Source organism: Camelus bactrianus, chromosome 24 (assembly GCF_048773025.1).
Source record: "Camelus bactrianus isolate YW-2024 breed Bactrian camel chromosome 24, ASM4877302v1, whole genome shotgun sequence".
NCBI lineage: Eukaryota > Metazoa > Chordata > Mammalia > Artiodactyla > Camelidae > Camelus > Camelus bactrianus.
In genome coordinates, this window is record NC_133562.1 from 14,710,908 (window position 1) to 14,730,834 (window position 19,927).

At 34.2% G+C, this 19,927-nt stretch overlaps 1 protein-coding gene across 2 annotated transcripts in view; it reads left to right on the plus strand.

Annotated features, from left to right (window-relative positions):
- RNF138 (ring finger protein 138) overlaps positions 1-14,818 on the plus strand; it is a 27,450-nt gene extending 12,632 nt beyond the window's left edge. For both annotated transcript variants that reach the window (XM_074352214.1, XM_074352213.1), the window contains exons 4-8: positions 497-612; positions 8,655-8,711; positions 9,524-9,635; positions 11,168-11,275; positions 12,476-14,818. In XM_074352214.1, coding sequence (XP_074208315.1) covers positions 497-612; positions 8,655-8,711; positions 9,524-9,635; positions 11,168-11,275; positions 12,476-12,544 — 462 coding nt within the window. In that variant the 3' untranslated portion in view covers positions 12,545-14,818. The remainder of the gene's footprint in view (positions 1-496; positions 613-8,654; positions 8,712-9,523; positions 9,636-11,167; positions 11,276-12,475) is intronic.
- The last annotated feature ends 5,109 nt before the right edge of the window (positions 14,819-19,927 follow it).

Consider the following 19,927-nt stretch of genomic DNA (forward strand, 5'->3'; position numbering starts at 1 on the left):
TTTACCACTTATTTTCAGCTCCTACTCAAGAACTAAATCATTTACTTAAAAAAACTCTTATTTAAATGGAATATTTATTTATCTTATTTTTTCTTTTGTTGACAATATTTCAAGACTTATGAGTTCCATTTTAAATTAAAAGTTAAAAAAATTTTAATATATTTTTATGACTATTTTTATTATGATAAAATATATATACTATAAAATGTACCATTTTAACTGTTTTTAAGTACACAATAACAATACAGTGGCGTTAAGTACATTCACAACATTGTGTAATAATCACCACTATCCATTTCCAGAGTTTTTTCATCATCCCAGACAGAAAGTGTACTACTGGTTAAACTGTAACTTCCCGTTACCATGTCCTCTCTAGTAACCTATATTCTACTTTCTGTCTCTATGAGTTTCCCTACTCTGTGTACCTCATATAAATAGAATCATGTAATATTTGTTCTTTTGAAAGTCACATTACATTTTAATCAATAATTTACAGATTAAATTTTATCGCATGAGACATCATTACAAATCTTGTAAGAAGTATCAAGATGAGTATGGTGTTTCCTCTATCATTCCAAACTTTCAGATCTCTCAAGATTCAGTAGGGAACAGGTAAGCAATATTTATTCTTAAAAAGAAAGTTTTTATAGTTGAAATGGAAATTCTGGAGGGACTGTATGATAAGGTGTTTTTGTTTTGTTTATGTGTGTTTGTGTTTTTAAAGTAAATTGCCTTCATTTATCTTCCTAAGTTTGTTTGATGCATGTAAAATTGAATCTGGGAGATTGATGTTATGTAAAAATCATTCTAAGAAAATTTACATGTCCGAATAAAAAAATAGATTTGTGAGTTGAAGGCATTTTCTTTTGCAGCTGAAATTACTTGAAAAACTAGAGAAAATCCCTTCCCATAATGTATTTGCAAACTAGAACCTTTTTTACTCTGTAAGAGATAATTGTTTGAAATTTTTATTTTGATAAAATGTCATGTAAAAGTGAGACTTGGTACTACTAAATTCTTAGTTCTGTTTTAGTCTCGGTTCTTTTAAAGCTAGATTTTGGCTTGGTTTGTATCTTTTTATCTCAGGCTTATATATATTAAATGTTTTTATTAAATGTATTTTACACAGAAGAATGGCCAGAGTACATATGTGTGGCTTAAAAAATAGTGATAAAACAAATACCCAGTTCCCACCAACCAGGTCAAAAAATAGAATATTTTTCAGGACCTCAGAATCTCCTCGTGAGCTCATGCCCATTTGAACCCCAGGTTCCCAGAAGTAGCCATTACCCTCTTTTTTGGATTATTCATTCTTTAGCTTTTCTTTATAGTATTACCACCAATACATGTATCTCTAAAAAATGAAATGTTTAATTTTTAAAAAGTTGATAGGAAGCACACACAAAATTGTGTAAAGAAAGGCAGCAGTGGCAGTAATATAGAATGGCTCCCGGGAGACAATATGTTAAGCAGTCTCTTAAGATTTTGTTTTAGTAGCATTTCATTTCACATGTTGCTAATTTTCAGTAATTTAACCACTCTTAAGCACGTATACTGCAGTCAGGCATCTTCTCTACTCTTCAGTTGAATTTGTCTGGTAAAGGTCTTTAGTAATTTTCTGATTGCCTAGCCTGCAAAATTCTTTTAAGTTCTTGTTTTATTTGACTCTGTTATTGGATAAAATTGGTTACTCCTATCTTGTGATTTTTTTAAGTTCTCTTAGATTCATCCCTTGTGCTTTTTTTTTTTTTTCATTATTGTACTGTATTGAAATTACTCAACAATTTGTTATTAACCCAACAGATTATTCTTAAGTGCAGGGATGATGTTTGTCTTGTTCAACAATTGTGTCTCCAGCTCTTAGCAAAGTTCCTAGTATATATGATTTGGGCAATCACTGCTTTTTAAATGACTCAGTTTCTTCTCATGAGACGTGCCTTCTTCCATAGGTCATAGGTACTGTTGTTCCCAATAGCAGTATTCCTCATCTGTGCTTTCTTCTATCCCTGTTGTCACTTCCTCGCTCAAGTCGCCATCTTCTCTGACTTGAATTATTGCAGTATTCTTTTAGTTGGTGGTCCTCCTTTAATCTGTCCTATATACGATTTCCAAAGTGATATTTCAGAAGTGCAATTTTGACCTCTTTCTCCTTGTCCTTATACCTTCCTTTTTGTATCTTGTCAGTGACTTTCTATTGCTCCAGAGCAGTGTTTCTCATTCTGAGTTGGGCCAGTCAGGGTTCTGTGAACTACCTAAACTGCCTGATTTTTTTGTGTATACTATATGTGCATTTTTCTGGAGAGAGGATGTCAAGATTCTCAAGGAGTTCCATGCTCTAATTGAACAACCAGCTTAATAAGACAAAATTACTTAATTATAAAGCCTTTTCTGATCTGGCAGTTGCCTTTCTTTTTAGCCATTGTATTTCTTGGCTACCCATTGTTGGATCGTATGTCTTAGCCATGTTGAATTATTCCCACCATATCCTTGCCATCCTAGAGAAGCAATATAGCTTAGTTGTTAAAAATGAAGGCTTGGAGCCAGACTGCCTGGGTACCAGGCTCTTTCATTTACTAATTGTATGACTTTGGCAAAAACTGTACTTTAGTTTTCTCCTTTATTTAAAAGGAAGGAGGGGATAGTGATAATACTATTAATACCTCATTGGGTTGGGAGTCAATATATAGGTAAATACAGGTAAAGCATATTGAATAGTACCTTACTTGGTAAATGTTAGTTTTTAATTATCATCATCATCATCATCGTTTCCTCACCTGCATATTTTCTCCACCATTCCAACCCACACTTTGGCAGCTAGTGGATTTTTCCTTCTCTTTGAAGACTTAGACCAAGTACTAGCTATTCTGAAATCTTTTCTGTTTACTTGTCTTTTTTATCTAGAATAGGCTCCCTAGTCTTGATCATGTTTATATCCTATGCAAAATTCTAATTGCGATGGAAAAATTGAGTTGGTATATGAATTTCTGGTAAGGAAATTGTTGAAGGAGGAAAAGAAGATTTTTTTAAAAAGAGTAGGAAATATAAGATATGAAGGCAGAGTATAGTCAGGATCTTGGGAGGAAACAGATACTGTGCTCAAATTAGATAATTTGACGAGAACTTAGTGAAGGGACTATTTTTAAAGAGTAGAGTATTGGGTGCACTATGTAAGCAGGGTATAGAAAGTCACAAGGAATAGTGATACAGTCTGGTCTGTGTAAAGGAGGGGAGGGGAGAAAGTAGACACCAGAACTTGGAGAAAGAAAGCTGTGTGGAGAGGACAGTTGAAGAGCGATGCAACCAGTCAAGGCAGTCTTGCTGGGAATGAGTCTGGGAAATAAGTATCCTGACCTCCCTCTTGTTTCTTCCTCTAAATTTCCTGCTGGGCTGAACCCGTCTAGGAAGCAGAGAAGGGAACCTGTTGATGAAGGTTAGTTTCTCAGTACACAGAGCATGGTGAAAAATAAAAGGCCAAGAGAAGATCTAGAGGGGCAAAAGATACCCAGATGTACTGTAATATTCCAGACACTGTGCTTCACAGCTTCCAAGTAGTTAGTACAGAGAAGAAAACACCCACTGTTATTAACAGTGTCTGTGATACTGTAAACCAAATAGTTCCTAAAGAGAGACACAGCTATTCCTGATACTAAAAGAGAGGGTACTGAAGCTTTGCCCATAGGTCCTTAAAGGAAGAAATGAACACAGTAAAAACGTCATCTTTCCTGTGGTAAACACAGAACGAGTTACATAGGGCTGTACTTCAAAGACTTTCTGTGTAGGCTATCGCAGTGTCTTATTGCAGTTTATTAAAGCTTTTCTTCCAGGGGCTTTTCTCTGATAATCTGGCTTAATCTAGGTATGGTGGTTCTGTACATTCGGGCAGTTCTCCGTGAATATTATTTCTGGCAGTTAAGCTTTTAATAAGCATTCAGTTGGGAGAATTTAGGGTTCTACTCTTTGTCATGTATCTGGGGAGCAGATTTATTTTATATTGCTTATTAAGAGCAGGTCCATATATAACTCAATAAAAAAAATGTTAAAAAAGAAAGCAGGTCCATATAGTTAATAATAGTTAGCTGAGCAGGATTTGGTGGCATTTTATGAAAATTCATTGCTTTATTAAAGTCAAGGGACTACCTCAGAGTAGAGCCCATGTTTTCTTAGAATACAGTTCACAGTATTCCCTTATAAATACAAATGGGTGATTTAAATTCTGAACTCTGTGGCTATGGAAATTCTTAAAATGGTATTTGCATGCCCCTATCAGTAGTAAAAAAAAAAAAAATCAGATTAAAACCCTTAGATCATTTCATTAATTCAACATACATTTATTGCGCCTTCTGAACTACTGGGCACACTCTACATGTTAATGAATATACAGGAATGGGTAAGGCATATGCAGTCCCCTTTTCCATCTGTAAGCACTGTAACTTCCAGTTGAGTCATCCGAAATAAACCAGCACTAGTTTCAGTCAGATCAGTCAGGGTAAAACTATTTACAGTAAACTAATAAATGTTGGTGGATGTTTAATGAAACTGGTATGGGGTAGTTTTTTATAAAAATTATGTAGCAGTGCTGGTTATTTTACTGAGGCCATTTCTAGTTCATAACAATTAAAATCCTGCTTTTAACATATAAGACTGTATCTTTCTGTTTAGCTACTAGGAAAGAGGAGGAGGAGGAGAGGGAGGTTGCATGTAATCATTAAGATACCAGAGCCCACGTCTGTTTTACCTTCCTTGGAAATTATTTGATCTGTTTGCAGGCTTTTCATGTAATCTTGACTCTTTATAAACATTAATAACTGGATGTCAGTAGGCTCGTAACAGTTTAGTCCAAATACAACTCTTCACAAAGACTGAAAGACTGAAAGAATGAAAGTTGCAAATAGTTTTATGTTCCTAACAGTTTCTCCAAGATGTTGAACATTTTAAGTGGCTAAGTAACTGTTTATTAAGAAGTCTGGTATAAGTATTAGATAAAATGTTCTTTTCCTTACTTACAGGCATTCGTGATATATTCTGGATAATAATTCTTTATTATGTACAGTACAAATATATTTACATTTTTTCCCAAAGAATTAAAAACAATTTTTTTTGCTGTTTTGTGAAACATGTAAACATAGAACTTGAGTTTTTTCTTCATATTTTAAAAAAAACTAGAAATGAGATATGCTAGTATTTTAAAAACTGCTTTCTATAATACCACAGCATAAAATGACATAGTCATGCACAGTTGTTTTTTTTCTTTTTTTTTTTAAATTGTGGTAAGGATATTTAACATGAGATCTCCCCTCTTAACAGATTTTTAAGTATATAGTATTGTTGTTTATAGGCACAGTGTTGTACAGCGGATCTCTAGAACTTACCTTGTGTAACTGAAATTTTGTACATGTTGATTAGCAACTCCCATTTCCCTCTCCCCAGCCCCTGGAAGCCACCATTCTATGCTTTGATTCTGTGAGCTTGACTATTAGATACCTCATGTAAGTGGAATCATGCAGTATGTTTGTCCTGTAACTGGCTTATTCAACTTAGCATAATGTCTTCAGGGTTCATTTATGTTATCACGTTTGCGGATTTTCTTTTAAGATTGAATAATATTCCATTGCATGTATGTTTTCTTTTTGCACATTTTCTTTGTTCATTCACACCTTTTTCTTTATCCACTCACAAGATTGTTTCTGTATTTTGGCCATTGTGAATAGTGCTGCAGTGAACATGGAAGTGCTATTTCTTCAAGATCCGAAGTTCAGTTATTTTTGATAAATATGCAAAAGTGGAATTGTTAGATCATATGGTAGTTCTATTTTTTAGAGGAACTTTCCTACGACTATTTTCCATAGCGGCTGCATCATTTTGCATTCTCACCAACAGCGTACAAAGGTTCCAGTTTCCCCACATCCTCATTTTGTTTTTTTAATAATAGCTATCATAATAGATGTGAGTTGATATTTCGTTGTCATTTTGATTTACATTTTCCTGATGTAGTGGCATTCAGAGTCTTTTTATATACCTGTTGGCCATTTGTGTATCATCTTTGGAGAAGTGTCTATTCAAATTTTTAGCCCATTTTGTAGTTGGGTCATTAGTTTCTTTGCTGTTGAGTTGTAGGAGTTCCGTATGTATTTCAGAGATCTTATGGTTTGCAAATACATTCTTCCATCCCATGTGTTGCCTTTTCACTCTATTGATTGTTTCCATTGCTGTGCAGAAGCTTTTTAGTTTGATGCAGTCCCTCCTGTTTTTGCTTTCATTGCCTGATTGCAAATATCTTTGATCAGTCTTTGGCTAGTCTTACTGTGTCTTTTGACATACAGCGGTATTATATATATATTTTTTTTTTATTTATGCTTTTTGCTTTTTCTGTCATGCTTGAGAAATTCTTTCCCACATTATAAAGTTACAGAAGATATTTTCTTTAACATTTTAAAGCTGTTCTTTTCACATTTATTTTGGATGTATAATGTGAGGTGGGAGGAGTTTCCCCCATGTGATAAGCATTTGTCTCAGTTCCATTCATTGAGGTGTCCATTCTTTCCCCACTGATTTATAATGCCATTTTGGTCCTATATGTCTCTATTCTGTTCTATTGCTTCATTTATTCTCTAGTACCATGCTGTTTTAATTACTGTGACTTTAACAATAGGTCTTAATATTAGGGAAAATTCTCCCTCTTGTTTTACTTCAAAAATTGTTTCTTCTATTCTTGGCCCTTTGCTATTCCATATGAATTTTAGTATCAGACTTTTGACTTTCCCAAAAATTCCTGTAGAGCTTTTGATCAGAAGCATTTTAAAAGTTGAATTTTTTGAAATCATAAATTAATTTGGAGAAAATTGCTATCATATGATTCTGATTTTTCCCACCTAGAAATATGGTATCTCTTCCATTAAAAAAAAAATGCCTTATGATTGTGCTGTCAGTCAATGGTATTCTTTTGTCTTTGTTACAAAATGTTATGAACTTTGTCAGTCTTAAAAAGATTTGGCTTACATAAAATGGATGCAGACCAAAAAATTTTTTTGCTGTACTTGGTGGTATAAAATATTTTCATTCTTTAACTTTTATCACTGTTTTCATTGAAAACAATATTGTTGACTGTGGTTTCTAAAGTTTCTTAAAATCTTGGTTTAACACAGTGACAGTAATTTAAAGATTTGGATCTAAATTCACTTTACTTTGATACTTGGTCTTGATGACTGTCATGGCTGAAAAAGATACCTACATAGTATACAAAATATAGATCGAAATGGAAGCTGTCAGAGGTTGAGATTCCTAAATTTTTCAGTCCCATTCAATAAATATCAAAAAGACTTTTGTTAAAATTGTCATCCTCCCTGATGATGTTTTAGTTGTTCTTACAAACCAACTGGAAGTTGTTATACTGCTTTATAAGGGCATGTTCAAAACCCAATGGTTGTATTTATTTGGAAGATTTAAAAACTGATTAGAAAAATCTGTTACCATGTTTCAGTGTATAGATAAGAAATTTTAAAAAACAGATGATACTGTTTTGGTAATAGTCATAATATCCCTTTAATAAATGCACTCTCCATTGTTTGAATTTATTTTAAAAAGCAGTTTTTAGTCTCTACATTGTTAAAATATCACTTTACTTGCAGAGACAAGTTATTATCTGACAAAAATGTGCAAAATAATGGTTTAATAGTCTCCTCTTTGGGTATGGAATAAGGAAAGCTTACTTGCATAAAATTAGGTGTGGAGACGTAACATTGTCATAGAAGGGAAATGAGTGTCATTGGTGCACATCTGTTAGGTAGACGATACAGTACTGCTTGTCTGTAAAAGAAATGAATAATCGATTTTTGTAAAAGAAAAATGAATAATTGGTTTTTAAGTTTCACAGCTCTTTTAACTCTGGTATTGAGATGTAAGAGCAAAGCTCTGTGTGGTACAAACTTTTTGTCCATTGCCTATCTCATTTTTATTTTAATGTTTCTGCTATTGGAAGGCCTTGTTATAAAATTGACTACATTGATGAAATTCTGTAATGCATAAGTGACAGTCCCCATATGGAATGCCCACTTTTCCCTCAGGATTCCTCTAATACTGCATATGACATATGATTTTGGCATGGGGTTCTAGGGAGGACATCAAGTTATTCTGTATATTAAATGTTGGAAAGCCTAGTTCCTTTTGGGGAAATATAAACATAATGAACATTCAAATATTTTCTTAACCTACTCCATTTTGGAGGCTACAACCTTTAACTGTATCCTAGTTAGAAGTCAAAAAGTTCACAAGTTCTTGGTTCTACCCCAGCATTCAAAAACTTAGTAGTCTGGTTAGGAGCAAAGTAGTCTCTTAATTTGAAAGTCTGAAAGACCTGGGGAAATATTCATGCTATGGATTTAAGATAGTTCTACAAAATTCTGTATTCTCTATACTTTTGTTACTGGGCATAAATTAATTTTAAAGGCTGTGAATAAGGACCTCATAAACAATCTTCTTATCAGAATTTATTTGAAAAGTTAATGTCATAATTACATCATAGTTCAGAACTACTTGAAGTTCAGGCTTTTTAAACAAATTCAGACTAGTTTTCTTCATTACAATTTGAGTTAATGAATCTGTATTGTGCTTTATTACTTGAGGTATTAACTTGTACCCCCTACCCCGTGCTTCTTAAGTAATAGGAGTGAAACATCCACATCTGATAACACAGAAGCTTATCAAGAGAATACAAGGTAAGCTTTTGAAAATTCTTCTACTTTAGTAAATAATACCTATCACATTATAATAATGGATTTTTAAATTAAATTTTTAAAATTCAGTTAAATCATCAGACAAACTAGAAGTTAGCAGTTTAGAACTAAATGATGCAGTTGCTGCTTTTACAGATCACATTAAATTAGAGGAGTTTAGCTCTCCTCTTTCACTGTGGTCGGGTTTCTTCCATAAATAATTTAGGTAGAATTGTCAGTATTGAACTGTCCCTTGCTGGAACTCAGAGGTATTAAATCTCAGTGATGCATGATCCTCAAAATGTTTTGAGATGTTGATCATTCTGATGATTGGTACTTTTGTTTTTCACTTTTCCTATGAATTTTGTATGTTAGATTCTTAGTAACTAGGATAATTAAAGATACCATATTGATGGGAATTTTTTAAAAGTTTTAATTTTCTAGATATGCCGTTTGCAAACTGGGACACCACGGGATATTTAAAAATTTCAAGGAACATACACTGACATCTGTTGGTTACAGAAATGACTAAATTAAGTTGTTTGACCCTAATTACTTAATGAATGGAACAACTAGGTTTTTTTGTTTGTTTAGGCCTAGGAACACCATGAAAAAATTTACTGACACTAAGGATGCTGTTTGGGAACGTCTGTTGTAGATTATTTATTGAAAACATGTTTTTTTTTCAAATGAGAGAATCTTTGATTAGTCTAATAATTATAACTTTTTAAAAGTAATAGTTCAAAAAATAGGAGAGCATCATTTTCATGTTACGATTTCAAATTCAGTATGCTTCATTTAAAATTGTTCTGTAGTTCTTCTGGACATCCCACCTTTAAGTGTCCCTTGTGTCAAGAGTCAAATTTTACCAGACAGCGTTTACTGGATCACTGTAACAGTAACCACCTGTTTCAGATAGTCCCTGTGGTAAGTACATATGTTTTAAGATTCTGTTTAAGGTATGCTGTTCCATTTTTTCACTTCATGTGTACAAGGGAAAGTAGTTGATTTAAGTTTGGATGGGGCATTATCAGTAAAGTAGATTTTGTCAACAAAAGACTGGTAACTGTGCAGCAAAATAAGGTGTTTAAAATTCCAGTAACTAACTTATAAAAACGGAGATGCTTTTTGTGAGAGTAAAGTAAGAGAATATCCTGGAAAAGAGTGAAGTAAGAAAAGCTGGACTGGGGACTCCTTTCTGAGGAGTGGGAGAACACCGGACTCTCTTGGGGCCTCTTAGTTTCTTGGTCTGTAGGATGCAGGTAGCCTGTATCTGGTCAGGTGAATCTGCAGCAGGTGAAAACACCTGTGAGTAAGAATAAAGTCAGTAGATATTTTAAATTACATTCTTGCAGAATCTAGTATATGAGTGCATAAAGCAAGGAAGGAAAAGAATCTTACTTTTATTTTTGATGCCAGTTTGAGGGTGTGTACGAAAGTGGTAAGATTTGTTGGATGATTGAGGAAGATAGAGCAGAGTTCAGGATTCCAAGATTGGTTAATGGTCCTACAACTCCTATTTTGGAACATGGGTTCCAATTTCAACTGTGGATGGCACAGGAGAAACTGAGCTGGTAGAGATACTCCCCCCCCCCCCCATTTTTTTGAATGTGGAGGCACTGGGGATTGAACCCACGACCTCATGCATGCTAAGCATGTGCTCTACCACTGAGCTATACCCTCCACCCAAGATACTTCCCATTTTGATGTATAAATATTTTCTTCAGAAATTAGAAGGCATATGTTGCAGATAAAATAAGGATTGTGGATAAATCTAAGCAGTTTAAGTGGATGTGCTAGAAAAAGTCATGGAAGAATGTGCCTCAGTATGCCCTTAAATTCTCGTATACCTTGCTCATTGGGAGAGGGTCATTTACTGTTAAATAAATATATGCAGTGCCAGAGACATCTCCAGGAGAAATCTCATATTTAAGAGATTTCATTTGTTACATGGCATTATTCAGCATAGCACAGACTTCTGCTATAGTCACTAAAGTTCTGTTATTTCATTTTAGTCTGTAATCCATTTACTTTTTAATATATACTTCATTTGAAACCTTAAGGACACAATTTAAAGCTTCTTTTACTTTTATTTTACTTCTAAATGAAATTAAGCTACAGTTATTGTGTGGCTCTAATGAGATTACATACTGGTTAATGATAATTATCATTATAGTTGGTAAAGGCTGGATGTGATGTTTCTGTTGAAACAATATAATAATCAGATTTAAGTAGAAGAATATGTAAGATCGCTCTTTTTATTGTGTTGTGTTTTATTAGTGTGATTTCTCTAAGGTAATTTGGTCTAGAAATTCTCTAGTCATGAAATTTGGCCCTTAGAAAATGCATTTATGTAGATGTTTTCAGTAACATAAACCCATGTTATTTTAATACTTTCAATAATTACAGTGTTTGATTATTTTCATTATCTTCTATTTAAAACATTCTGTTTCTCATAGACATGTCCTATTTGTGTGTCTCTTCCTTGGGGAGATCCTAGCCAGATTACCAGAAATTTCGTTAGTCATCTAAATCAAAGGCATCAGTTTGATTATGGAGAATTTGTGGTAAGTGAATTTTTCAAGATTAAGTAAGAAAATACCATTTAAATATTAAAGTTAAACTAACTTTTTCAATCTACAGTTGAGTTTTGAGGAGAGATACTGTATCACACTGGATGGTTACAGAGCATGTTCTATTGTTTGTATAATATAGGTTATCTTTGGCAAAGCATGAGCTTAAATTAATACCTACTTCCCAAATGTGTCATGATAATTAAAAAGATGACTTCTGTTTTATTAACTGGGAAATTGCATCTTTTTATTTATCTTCAGTGAATTAAAACCTTGTCTAATTCAAGATTAATCCTGACAAAGAGTGGTTCATACTTGTTTCCCAGTTTAAGTTAGCACAGGCAAATCTAACAACAGCATAAACAATTTACATTTTCTTTGCTCTCCGGTGTTGAAATTATATCATTCTTGATAGTGTAATTTGCATTTTTAGTCATGCTATTTAAAAATAGTTCATATGTATGTAAAATTCAGATTTACTCATAATTTTATCATTTTTGTGACATAATTGTAGGTTATTCTTAAATTCTCATTGTAAGAACAGAACTATGTGTTTGGAAAAATAAAACATATTTTGTGAACCACTTTTAATCCAATTGTCAGATTGTTTTACCTTGCCATAGATGAATATATAATTTTAATTATTTGAGATTGTCCAGTGGAGGCCTATCTTAAAGCAAATCCATGGACCTAATTGAAAGAAAATAGAATTTTTTAAGCTAAGGAGTAGTAGTACAACCGGATTGAGTGAGCTTTAGTTTGTAGCTTTATATTGTGATTAAGACATTGTTAATTCAACTCTTTTAATGTAATAAATGCTTATTTTCTTTAAAATGAATTTACCTTCAGACATTTGGCATTCTTTTCTAGAGATGACACAAAATTTATCATTTCTGATTGTGGGTTACCCTTCACTATACTACTTCCAGCTAATGATTTATCATGAGGCACTGTAACTCTCACATTTCATTCTCTGCTGACCTTTCTGGTTTATCAGTTATTGCTAAATAATTATAGCTGAGCTTAATTTTTTATTAAAGTTCAGGTCTTTAATTTCTTGTATTTTAAAGGATAGTATATAATGCAACAAATTGAAGTATATGTAATGTGGATCAAGATATGTAAGTTATTGGGCAAAGTATTGAGTAATTGAGTATGTTTTTCCTATTGACATGTTAATGTTACTGTTTTTAGAATCTTCAGCTAGATGAGGAAACCCAATATCAAACTGCTGTTGAAGAATCTTTTCAAGTAAACATCTGAAGGCTGTAAACATCTCTGCATCTTTGTACCTGCAAGTGCCATCTTTAAGGAGAAAACTACATGAAGTCACCGTTTCAGTAACTTGATATGTATATTAATAAAAGTAATTCAGTGTGTTGTTTTAGTTTTTTAATTGAAAAATAAAGGTGGGCCATCTAAAAACTTCATCCTCTTGATAAGTTAAGAAATGAAAGTTAGGACATTATCTTTAAAAGCAGTAAAAGGATTATATTTCATTAATGTAATGGTGAAAGGGAATCGTTGTTGTACTTAGCCTTTTCTGTATTACATATTCTTGAATTTTACCTTACGTTGCTTTTGAAATTTGGTGCAGGTCCTCCCACTGACATTATTGTGCACAGGTAACACAATACCAAATTCTGAAAGATGCGTTGGATATAAACCTAACAAATCTGAGCCAGTTTTCTGAGTTGCAGAATGGAGACTTGAAGTGCTAAACAAAACAATCCAAAGGAAACTTTTTTAATACAGATTCTAGCCGAAGAATTGAACTATAAGAAAATTGTATTTATATAACGTTTAGTATTTTTGAAGACTAGTGAGATTTCTTTAATAATTTTAACTCTTTAAAAAGTAAAAGCTCATTGTATAGATATTTCCTTTTTGCTATTAGAAGGAAGTATCGAGAAAAATTTTACTTTGATGGGCAGTAGATAATTTCAAAACTTTTTTGTTTGGCTAAAGAATTTTTAAGCCTAAAGTACAGTGAGCTGAGTTACAGCTCTTTGGCCTCAGAATTTTCAGTTGCTAGAATTTCTGGTTAGCTAAGATGAAACTAAGCTTTCAGTTAGTGATATTACATTCTACATATATATTTAGATGAGAGATTTGACTTCATCTCAGTTTAGAAATTCATTCGAAGCTAAAGATGTATGTGTATACACATACACTTTTGTATGTGTATACACACACACACAAGTATGCATGCAGCTGTGAGGTCATATACAGAATTTCTAGTAAGATTTTTTAAATGGACAAGCAATATAGGATTGAAGTAATTATCTGGTTGGATTAAAATTTTGTATATCACCAAATTTTTAAGAAGTATAGTAACACGCTAAGTCGTCCAGTTGGCTACTGTTATACCTTAAAAATTGAGTTTACACACCGACACAATTACCTGTTCATATGGTGCTCACTTGTTATCTTAGAGATAATGTATGACTGCAGTAATGGGACAGGTTCTACCAGCCATTCTGTCTCACTGCTTTTTAGTCAAAACTGGGTTTGTTCTTAGTATTCATTGAAAAACAAAATAACTTGTACTAGAAGGTCCAAATCCCAGAATAAAAGATGAAAGGTGGATTAGCTGACATTCCATACTAATATACAATGTTTATTCTTTCTTTGAAATAAATAACTAAACAAAAGAAAATCTCAGAAGTAGTTTGCTGCTAATATATACATATATTGTATAAAAAGGTATATTTTGGTTTTGTTAAAACCCTTGTTGACTTTTTTACAGTGAACATTTTTTAAACTTGATTTAATAAAAAATGTTAATTTTGGAAGTGGAGTTTTGTAAAAACCTTTTTCAGTCAAACAGTAATGACTTTATTTATGGGTAGTAATAACAGTCACCAAAAAAGCCATACATGTGAACATATGCCTTGGTTCTGTCATTCAAAATAGTGATGTTTACTATGTGCTTGAACATTTCTCTGCAGTTACGTGAGTGTAATTGTAAGGATAGCTGTTTAACAAACTCTTTTTAAAGACTTGACCATAGGTTTTCCAGTTTAAAGCAATAACTTTAGTACTTTCTTTCAAAATTTAGTACTTCCAGTATGTCAAGTTAAAACCATTCTGAGATCTGAGAACTCCTTTAAAGGAAATTTGTAGGGATCATCTTGATGAAATTGTGTTTTGAAGTTTGTGGATTAGTTAAATATCATTAATAGTCGTGTGTCTTTCATAGATGTTTTTTCATAAGGAAAATACTGACTTTATTTGCTGTTATTTGGGAACTCCTCAGTATGCAAATGTTTGTTTAAAACCTCCCATCCTTTTGTCAATGAATTAGGAGTAGGGATTGCCTTTACAGATAGTTTAAATTCATGAGAAATTCCTTGTTTTTAATATGCATATAGCTGAGTTAGGATAAGGGAGGGAAACTGTATTGATAACTCTACCTAAATTTCATAATACTTTTAGGAAAGCTATTACCCTCAACAAATTACAGTTTATGTTGTTAAACAGAATCTTATTTGAGATGTATTGCTTTATTTTTCAATTAAACGTGGTTTTCTCCTACTTGTGTGTCTAATTAAAATTTTGTCTAGAGGCAAACATGGTAACATTTAACTCATGTAACTCACCCTGAAAGACATGTAGGAGATAACCCATTATCTTGCACTTGAAAAAGTAGGTAGGCGAAAGCTACCACATGCTGATGCTGTATGTTGGGTTTAACTTTATAAACCTATTTTATCTTTATTTCAAATGTTAATCAACTTACAAAGTTGTTTTGTCAAATGTTCACGCAGCAGGATTTTTAAGCCTTGCTAGCAGCCAGGCAGAAAGCTAGTTAACTGTTTAACAGACATTTTAAAGTGGAAGTATTACCCTTAAATAAGATATTAGGGTTAGAAGAATATATTGCCAAATACAGTGTCATAACACCTGTTGCATGCTTAATAACTATTAATGACTAGTCTTCAGTGAATCATAACTTTATAGGAACCTCTTTAGGCGGCTACTCAAAGAATAAACCCTTTGTGGAGGCAGTGAAATGTGTAGAAAAGGTGCCGCCTAGAATACATGTAAATACATGTAGTATAAAACTTAGAAATAAGAGCAAAGTACTCATTCTGTGATACCATTGGGGATGCAGTGTAATTATGCAGTACAATTCTGAACGAAGATGGGAAATGGGACAGAGTTACGAGGATACCCAGCACCTGGCCAGCCTTTCCCCAGATAATTGCCTCGGCACCTTTGATAACAGTTTATTGACCTTAGTAGAAGGGTTTTAGGACTCAGAATTCTGTTCTATTGAACTGTATCTGTCCCTACGCCAGCACTACACTGTCTTGATAATTATAAATTTATGGTAAGTATTGAAATCCATAAGAAAGTCCTCCAACTTTGTTCTTTGTCAAAACTCTTAGTTGTTTGCGTTTCCATATAAATTTTAGGATCTACTTGTTGGCTTCTGCAAAACCTTTGGTACATTCTTTTTTATTTATTGAGGTAAGATTGGTATGTAACACCATATAAATTTTAGGTTTATGACATTGAAAATCGATGTTTGTATACACTACAAAAGTGATCACCACCATAAATCTAGTTACTCCATCACCATGCAGTTGATCCCCTTCACCCATTTCACCTTCCCCCACATTCCTTTTCCCTCTGGTAACCAGCAGTCTGTTCTCTGTTCTATGAGTTTGCTTTTATTTTGTTTGTTTTTTTAGATTGCACATATAAGTGAAATTATACAGTATTTGTCTGTCACCTAGCAAAATACCCTCAAGGTCCATCCGTGTCTCAGATTGTGTGTCTTTTATGGCCAGTATTCCAATGTATGTATGTAACACATCTTTATCCATTCATTTACTGGTGGACACTTAGGCTGTTTTGATATCTTGGCTATAGTATAAACAGTCCTGAGGTGGTAGGTATCTTACGGCTTTTTATTTTCATTTCCGTGATTGTGATGTTGAACATCTTTCCATGTGCCTGTTGGCCATTTGTACGTCTTTAGAAAAATATCTATTCAGATCCTCTGCCTGCTTTTTAATTATTTTGTTGTTGAGTTGTGTGAGTTCTTTGTATATTTTTGATATTAACCTCTTTAGATATATGGTTTGCTAATACCGTCTCTCATTCCTTGGGTTGCCTTTTCCTTTTGTTGATGGTTTCCTTTGCTGTGCAGAAGCTTTTTAGTTTGATGTAGTCTTACTTATTTTTGCTTTTGTTTCCTTTACCTTTTGAGTCAGGTTTTTTTAAAAAATTGCTAAGACCCATGCCAAGAAAACCTATGTTTTCTTTTAGAAATTTTATGGTTTCAGGTCTTAAATTCAAATCTTTAATCCACTTAGTGTTAATTTTTGTGTATAGTGTAAGATCATGACCTAGTTTGTTTTTTTTTTTTTTGCATGTAGCTGCCCAGTTTTTTTTTAAACACCATTTATTGAAGAGGCTGTTACTTGTTGAATACAAGTGGGAAGAGTGGGCATCCTTGTCTTGTTCCTGATCTTAGAGGAAAAACCTTCAGCTTTTCACTACTGAGTGCGATGTTAGCTGTGGATTTGTCATTTATGACCTTTATTATGTTCAAGTATGTCGTCTCTGTACCCACTTTGTTGAGAGTTTTTATCATTGATGAATGTTGAATTTTGTCACATGTTTTTCCTGCATCTATTGAAATGATTATATGATTTTTATCCCTCAAAAGTGTGGTACATTCTTAAATATAGAACTTCTTTTAAAAAGCAATCTCATATAACATTTAATGAGCCCATAATGAATATGGTATGGTATTAAAAATATACTGTCAGCATATAATACTAAATGTAAGAAAATAATTTTCTAAACATTTACATAGTTGGGCTATATTAAGAAAAATATTCATAGAAAATACTATTGAAGAATCAGCACACTTCCCACGTATGGGTTGCTTATTGCTCACCTAGAATATGAACAAGTTCTTGCACTGTTTCCTAGCAAATCTATTCCTGTAAAAAAGACTGCTAACAAACTTCCTACAAAGGTTACATCCCTAAGCAACACTGTATGCAGTTTCTTTTAAAAACTCCGTACTTAAAGAAGTCTTTTTCTCTTGATCTTTTCATCCATAAATCTGTCCATTCTCTCTAGCTAGCTACCTGTTTGTTGTGAGAAACTTTATTTTTGTGTGCTAGCTGGTGGTTTAGATTTTTTTTGATACTTCAAAAGGTGCTTTAAGAATTCTGCAGATAAGTAAATACTTCACACTACTTTAGGTGGATTTAAGTTCCCAGGAAATCCACTTTTTGCTTATTTGTGTTGGCATGTTTTGCTTTGAAAAAGTAGTTATTTTTACAACGTTTGAACACTGTTGTGTTAATATTCAAATGCTTTTTAAAATAGGTCACTTTAATAAGTCCTTTCTTGGTAAAATACAGACCTGCCCCCACTAATCTTGCGTGTACCTGCACCATTACAGTATTGAATTTTGCATTTTTTCAATCAATTCTGTTTTCTTACCTGGTTCCTCATTTAAAAAATTTTTTTAATATCAATGAATAATCACATCCCATTTATGCCTATTTTGAAAGAAAATATATTAATTTGATTTATTATAAATCTATGATTCATTCAGGTCTATTTTTGACTAATCATTAACTCATTCATTTACCTTTTTCAGTGTTCACTGCAAAGGACAAGATATTTGCGCCCACTCTTCCCCCAAATTCTAAATAAATTAACGACAGTTTATTTTTGAGGGGGATAATTAGGTTTATGTATGTATGTATGTAGTGGAGGCACTGGGGATTGAACCCAGGACCTCATGCATGCTGAGCACCCACTCTACCACTGAGCTGTACCCTCTTTCCCCAATGACAGTTTAAAGGTAGACTTGATTAGCTTTTTGTGCTCAATAATTCTCTCTCCTACTTTTGTTTCCTCTTCAATAAATAACATTGCCTTGGCTTATAACCCAATGAACTTCACAGGGATCCACCGTTTTTCTCTAAAGGATTTACCTTTAGACCGTGAAATGTACTTCAGAAAATCTTTCTCATGATTCCTTTAGGTCTTTTATATACAGGAAGCTAGCCCAATAGTGAATGAAATGACCTAGAAGCCTAAATTCTTTTGATAGAGATTTAATTATATATCTCCTAAGGCTCCTAAGGGCTTGTCTCATTGATACAGGAAAATGGGGCGTGAGAGGATGGCTGTGTCCCAGGTCTGTGTCGAGTCCCTGGGATGCACCCCACCAAATGAGGGTCCTTGGCTTCATGCAGGAAAGAATTCAAGAGAGAGCCATAGTTGAGTAAAAGTAGATTTATTTAGAGAGAGGCACACTCCATAGGTCTTCTCAGAAGGCAAGAGAGCAACCTGGAGGCCTCAAGGTGCTGTGTTGCTGGTTTTTATATGCTAACAAGTGAGAGGATTATTCCAACTACCCTGGGGAAGGGGCAGGGATTCCCAGGAATTAGGCCACCACCCTCTCCGACTTGTCATGGTTCGCCTGGAACTGTAATGATGTCTGGGTGTGTCACTCACCATGCTAGTACATTATAATGTGTGTAATGAAGCCCCAGGTCCCCTGCAGGTCGAATCTCCCGCCGTCTTGGGCCTCAGGGTCTGTTGGGTGTTGACTTTTTCGCCATCTCGGTGCTAATTGCTGTGTTATTCCATGAATGACTGTGCCCTGCCCCCTTCCTGTCTCACTGTGGATTGTCCATCTCTGAGCTAATTAGTGGGCATCTGCTGTTCACCCAAAAACTAGGTTCACCTCTTGGTGGGTGTCGAGCCAAAAGACAACCAAGGCAAAGACTGGGAGAAGGAAGGATTTATTTACCTGCAGCAAGTAAGAAGAACACTGGGGCTCTTTCCCTAGACACTGTGCCTCTGAACAGCAAAATTGAGGAAGTTGTAAGCTAAGGATATATGCATATTCATGAAGGGGCTTGAGCAGAGGAGAACACAGCATAGAATAGGGCCCAAGGTCAAGAGAGTCCAAGTTTTAGTTGACTAAAGTTAGGAAAGTCAACATCATGAGTCCATCCTCCGTCTGAGTGGGGGCCTTACTCCCTGCAACTCAAAGACTGCATCAGCTTGTGAGGTAGATCCCTCGAGGAGGAGCTAGAATGCTGAAATATCATTTCTTGACTGCTTTTCCTTTGTTCCTGCATTCCCTCACTCCTGTAAGACCATTGATGATGAAACCTGTTCAAAGGCAGGCAAAGATCCCAAGATGGCTTAGGCCAAAAATGGCTTCTCATGTCAAGAGGGCCATGCCTGGTTCTCTTTCTCCGGGGACCTATCTGCTTACACTTCTACTGGGAGAAGAGAAAGCAGGACTTTCTTTCCCCATTTTCCATCCCCTACTAGGTAGTGAAGGTGATTTTTTGGTAACTTCTTGGAGATGTCAGTCTCAGCCAGTTTCCGGTCCAGTTTCAAGGGATGAATGAGCTGTAAAAAGACCTTTGAATAAGTGACTGTGAAATGGGATGCTCGCGTAAAGGAAAGAGAGAACAAACATCGGGTGATGCGGTGGTTGGTCAAACTGTATCTCAGGAATACCCTATGGTTCAGTGTGAGATTCTGTTTAGAAAAGAATAAAAATATGTAAGGTTCTCCTAGGAATGCTTGAACAAGTCTGCTAAAAACAAAATCCTGGAGTGCTGCCTGGGCTGGAGACGCTGG